The sequence below is a fragment of the Bison bison genome, unplaced genomic scaffold (genome assembly GCF_000754665.1).
Source record: "Bison bison bison isolate TAMUID 2011002044 unplaced genomic scaffold, Bison_UMD1.0 scf7180017864384, whole genome shotgun sequence".
NCBI lineage: Eukaryota > Metazoa > Chordata > Mammalia > Artiodactyla > Bovidae > Bison > Bison bison.
Genome location: NW_011494956.1, coordinates 17,195,159 through 17,201,158, shown reverse-complemented (window position 1 = coordinate 17,201,158; position 6,000 = coordinate 17,195,159). Strand labels below are relative to the sequence as shown.

The following is a 6,000-nucleotide window of genomic DNA, read 5'->3' as shown; positions in this document are numbered from 1 at the left end:
ATTAACATTTAATTAATTTGGGAGAATGGCATTGAAACATGTAAAATATCATGTATGAAACGAGAAACCAGTCCAGGTTCAATGCACGATACTGGATGCTTGGGGCTAGTGCACGGGGACGACCCAAAGGGATGGTATGGGGAGGGAGGAGGGTTCAGGATGGGGAGCACATGTATACCTGTGATGGATTCATTTTGATATTTGGCTAAACTAATACAATTATGTAAAGTTTAAAAATAAAATTATAAAACAAAAACAAAAACATTTAATTAAGCAATTGTTTCCTGATCCTCGCTGACGCCGTCCCCGCTTCGAATTCCCTGGATCCACTGGGGCTGGACCCCGGCACTTGCTTATGTTCATTATCTGAGTCTTCTAAATAGAATGTGATACCTAAAATGGGAGGGACATCAAAGTCTTATTCCCTGCATATCTTGAAGGCCAGATGTATAGTGGGCTCTCAATAAATACAAACTGAATGAATAACCCAAACTTCCTTACTTTTAGAAAGAAAATTTTCTTACAATGGGGTTGTTACAAGAAAGGAGAGAATGTAACAGCGCTCTTGGTCACTAGAGTCAGCTTATACCACACCAGCACTTTGCCAATTTGCTTCTTTCCTATAAAAATTACATTTTCTACAAAATCTATTCAGTAATATCCACAAACCACTGGAACGAGACCAGCCATGGAAATCTTATAACTGATGTTTGCGTTGAAGCCAATGACTCCAAGCAGTTCAGCAAGAAAAACCTATCTAAGTCTTAAACCACCTCTAAAACAAATATACATACATAAAATAACTTATAAACAGAGATACGGTTAAAGGCACTGCACATCCAAGCAAACTGAGAGCACCTCTTACTACATGCCAACTTAGGGTAGAAGTCAATGACAGCACTTTTTTCTCTGAACTGATCTTGTGTACCGAACTGTGATATCTAAACAACATACTATCACTTAAAACATCACATAACATACACTTAAAAACATGCACTGAATGTTAGAAGTGATGCCAGAGCTTAACCACTCACTTCATGTGCATAATAATATACAGTAAATGCTGTAAATATTTGTTGACTGACTGCCTTCTAAGATTGCAGGTTGTGAACCCAAACTTCTATGACTTACAAAGTTCAAAGAGCTTTAAAAGAGCTGGCCCTTTAGGGGACTGAGTATTTCAAAAAACCGAAGAACCAGTATTAAAAAGAAGCACATGGAGAGACCATGATTTTGGCTGCTTATAGCAGAGCACAAATCATGTGAGCTATTTTCCCAAATGAACTGCTGATTCATAAAGCTCCTTTTAACAACAGCAAAAGCCTTCACCTGCTACATACTCTCTCTACTCTCTTTCGTGAGGATGGGAGCAGAGGCAGGCACCTGCAGGCCTAGCTATTAACATTTAAGAGGCCCATTCACCTCTGCCTTAGGCCAACTATAGCCAAGCATAAACACATATACCCTGAATTTAATGGCTCTGGAGAAAAGCTTTAGCATTTTAATACTGTCCTGTAATAATAATCTCAACTTTTTATTAGAACCTGGTGGCTGAGTACAGTCAACTGCACTTGTGTTGGGAGCCTGAGTGAGACATGCATGAAACGAAACAGGGTATCCAGCTGTTGTGTGTTCAGAGATTTATCAGACACAAACAATCATTCATTATGAAGAACATTTTCAATACTGTCATAATATAAAACAAATATTTTAATTTTTCAAGTGTTTTCTTTAAAAAAAAAAAAAAAAATTTTATACTTAGGTCAGCCTTGAAAGTAAGCACAAAATCTACCTGTTTACATTTTTTAACTCACAACAACTCAAGCACCCATTCTGTGCATAGCACTATTCTAGGTGCAAGAAAAGGGAGTCTTAACTATAAAAACAGGATTTCACTTTCTGGAATTTTGTTATCTCCTTTCCAAAGAGTAAAAATAAATAAAATCACCATTGTTTACTGTTGACCTGCCCCCAAGCCCACTCTTGGTTCTCAGAAATGCTAGGTTCTGCCAAATTTAAGATGTTTCAATGAACTCAGTTCCTACTTCCCCCAAAATAAGAAAGCAGAACCCTTTTTCATTAAAAAAAAAAATTAAAAAAGAAACAATTTTCCATGAAAGGCCAGTTACTATTTCTAGTAAGTATTGTTCTTTTTTCCTCTCTAGCTTTTCTTTAAGTCTTCTTCCTCCAACATTAGCTTTTCCTGTACAAGGCAAACCAACATCTTTTTGTGTTTTTCTTTTCCTAAGAAAAAGTACTGCATCTTGAAGACAAACCATTCCCAAGACTGGTGATATTCAAACAAACAAACAAAAAACTTTAAAGGTGAATCACCTACATTGATGAAGTAAAAAAATAAAAAGCTGTTGGCACTAAGATAGCTATTCCAAATATCCATGTTTAAACAATTTTAAAAACTGTTTATTTATTTTGTAACAATGTACCCTAGTCCAAAGTTAACTATGTTTAAAAAAAAATTTGGCCAAAAAATTTACACAAACATTTTCAGTTCAATCTAATAAAAGTGATATCTAGAAAATATTCCGTATCATTAAGTCTGTCTTATAAAGTTCAAATTCTAAAGCATTCCTAAGGCACGGTGTTCTGGAAGACAAATGTGCTTCTGTGGCGCTGCGTGACGTATGTGGCATCCAAGATTGGCTCCAAGCAGGCCCGGCAGGCACCTTCCTCCTGACGCTGTGAGACTGTGACAGCAGAGTCAGACATAGGCCCCCAGGGCTGCATGGAACTCTGTGAGACACTGGACCAGCTGCTGGAACTTGGGCCTCTCCTCCGGATCTAAGGCCCAGCAACAAGCCATCACGGCAAATCTGCAGTGACAAAACCAGAAAATTTGCCTATTGACGATATACTGGGTTGGCCAAAAAGTTTGGGTTTTTCCACAAGGTGTTACTCTTAACCTTTTGATCAATATGATACCAGCTACGTTTTCAGTCTAAATGTGGGTGTGGAGAGGAAGACATATTAAAAATCAATCTCTTTGCAGAGCAAAAATGAGTTATCTGGACATTACATGTGGATTTCAATTCTGAAACATGTCAAAATATACTAGCAAGTAGAGATTTTATGTAACTATTTAAAACACAGTCAAAATAATAATCTGCTTTATCCTGCACAGTTGATTCTTGAAGAACACAGGGGTGAGGGGAGCTGACCCTCTGCACAAGTCAAAAATCTGCATATAACTATAGTCAGCCTCATATCCCCAGTTCCTCCACATCCACAGACTCAACCAGCCGCAGGCTGTGTGACACTGCAACATTTATCACTGAAAAAAAGATCTACATGGAAGTGGACCTGCAGAGCTCAAACCCACACTGTTCAAGGGTCAACTGTACGTAAGTTGTGAGAGAAAAAACTTGGAGGAAGAGGAAGCTGTAACTAAGCTGTAAGAATCCTGGATCTATAGTAAAATCTGTACAAAGCTGCCCCCTCACCACAGTATAAAAACCTCAGGGGATTCTGGAACTGAGACTTAATCAGTGTGCACTGCATCACCCCTGAAGAGCCTCCTGCCCACTCTGATCCCATTATATGGGAAGACTAGCTATGTGGTAAAAGCGGGAGACAGGAGGTATTTCACTCACTAGACCAGAATTTCTTCCTTACACGTATATCAATTCACACCAGCTGTCAAGGCCAGATGGCAAAGGGAAAGGCTCTATATAGAAGCAAAAGAGGGCGTCAGATGATGAGATGGTGGGACAGCATCACCAATGCAAAGGACGTGAACTTGGGCAAACTTCAGGAGATGGTGAAGGACAAAGAGTTCTGGCACGCTGCAGTCCATGGGGTTGCAAAGAGTTGGACATGACCAGGCGTCTGAATAACTAACAGCATGTTCAGTGTTTTCTCACTATGCAAATGAGTATCTTGGATTAATCACTACAAATATGAGACAAAAAAGTCCTAATGTCAAACGCACTCAAGAGTGAATGAGTCTGGCTGACTTTGTGGTTTCTCTGTGTGTATGCTCACTCAGTTGTGTCCAACTCTTTCTGACCCTTTGGACTGGAGCCCACCAGGCTCCTCTGTCTACGGGATTTTTCAGGCAAGAATACTGGAGTGGGTTATCATGTCCTCCTCTTCCTCACTGAAGGATTGAACCCGCATCTCCTGCATTGCAGATGGATTCTTTACCACTGAGCCATCAGGAAAGCTTACGGTTTCTCTACAGGAGTATAATTCAAGTCCAAATAGGCATGATTCTCAGAAGAGTAGTCTCTGTATTAGTATGGATACCTGTTCTTATTGCTTTCATCCAATCATTGTAAATGGAATCTAACCCATGTCTTCAAGCCCAGAAAGAAACTTACAGTTCATCAGGACAGTTGATTGGCTGGGCTATCCGGTAACCATCTTTCAAGTATGCGGCCATCTCAAACGGGTCGATGTCCACGTAGGGTGTCTGGCCCAGAGTCATGAGTTCCCACAGCGTCACTCCAAAGGCCCACTGAGAAGAAGGGCAGCAACACCATGAGGGGGTATTTAACACAGTTGTCAGAATGCTGCTACTTGTGGCCAGGTACGGATAAAAAATACCAATCAACTCTTGACACATCCAGTTAGATTCTCTTGTTGAACAGAAAAGAACACTTCAATGAATGCATCCTTTAATATGAATATATTATTATTGTATATTCTAAAGTAATTAGAACCACTGGAAAGAATTATTGTTGATTACAAGCCCCACCACTCAAAATCATTAATTATTTCTAAAATTTTCCTAATATTTAAATGTGTTACTTTAAATACCATGGCTAGCCTGCATAGTTGATAAGTTGAAATGTAAATCGTGTAAAATACAATGTCATGGATTTTTACTATATTCAAATAATTTAAATTAACAGAAATTCAGGAAATTTTAGTATCCGGAAAGAATATCTTTCAACCTTGCTTGCGTAAAAGACCAGATTCATTTAAAATCAACACGTAAACTATTGGTAGGAGCAGAAATCATAAGCAGTGGCAACAGTGCTTAGTCATGGTCCAACCGGGCTCCTCAGTTCAGCTGCGGCTTCTGGGGAGGATGGCAGGAATGTGGGGAGTGCTGGCAGGAATATGTCTACATGCAGCTGCTGCCATGAGGCAGGGAAGGACTCAGACTGGGATACCCACTCATCTGCTACTACGAGTGAGCCTTGAGGTCAGGGGAGCTGAAGCTGCATAAGGAGGATGATATCTGTGTACCATGCTATCATGTTTATGAATCCCTTCAAGTTCTAGACTTTCTTTTTTTCATTTTTTCTCATTTTTTCATTTTTCCTTCACAACAAACCTATAAGCATCATTGGTAGCCTGACATTACAGATGAGGAAACAGGCTCAAAGAAATAACTTGCCACAAAATACACTTTTTATAAGTGATGGGGGGAAAAAAGGAAAGGAAAAAAGAGGAGAGGAAAACACAAGAACTGATCTGTTTAAAACATTTAAGCACGATGCATTAAATTTTAAGCTATTTTTTAAAAAATAATAAAATCTAGAAATATTCTAAAGTATACAGATTTTTTAAAGATGTATTAGTGAACAATAGCTTTATTTTTTATTATAATCTAGACAAACAAGAAAACAGTACAATGGTATCTTTTAGATTATTTTTAAATTGTCGAAGAATTCTATACTAAGCAAAAATATACTTGAAACATGAAGACAGAATACAGGTTTTCAAAAAAAAGCTGAGAGAATATGTCACTGGCAGAACTACACTGTGAGACACATGAGAATAGTTCTTCATGTGGAAAGAAAAAACACCAATGGGAATTTGGATCTAGTCAAAGCATGAAGAATGCCGAAAACATATGAACTAGGTATTTTTTCCTCATTTAAAAATTTCCTTAATAGACTGTTTAAAGCAAAATCTCATGTACTGTGGGGTTTATAATATAAATAGAAGTTTTAGGTTGATGCAAAAGTAACTGCGGTTTTTGCATTGTTGAAATTTACCATTTGATACTGGAATACACTGTTAAATAAATGT

At 38.3% G+C, this 6,000-nt stretch overlaps 1 protein-coding gene across 1 annotated transcript in view; it reads right to left on the bottom strand.

Annotated features, from left to right (window-relative positions):
- Positions 1-1,458: 1,458 nt before the first annotated feature.
- The window catches only part of RYK (receptor-like tyrosine kinase), a 110,382-nt gene continuing 105,840 nt past the window's right edge, over positions 1,459-6,000 (bottom strand). The window contains exons 19-20 of the mRNA XM_010858309.1: positions 4,338-4,474; positions 1,459-2,831 (exon numbers count right to left, since the gene is read on the bottom strand). Of these exons, the coding sequence (XP_010856611.1) occupies positions 2,720-2,831; positions 4,338-4,474 (249 nt within the window). The 3' untranslated portion in view covers positions 1,459-2,719. The remainder of the gene's footprint in view (positions 2,832-4,337; positions 4,475-6,000) is intronic.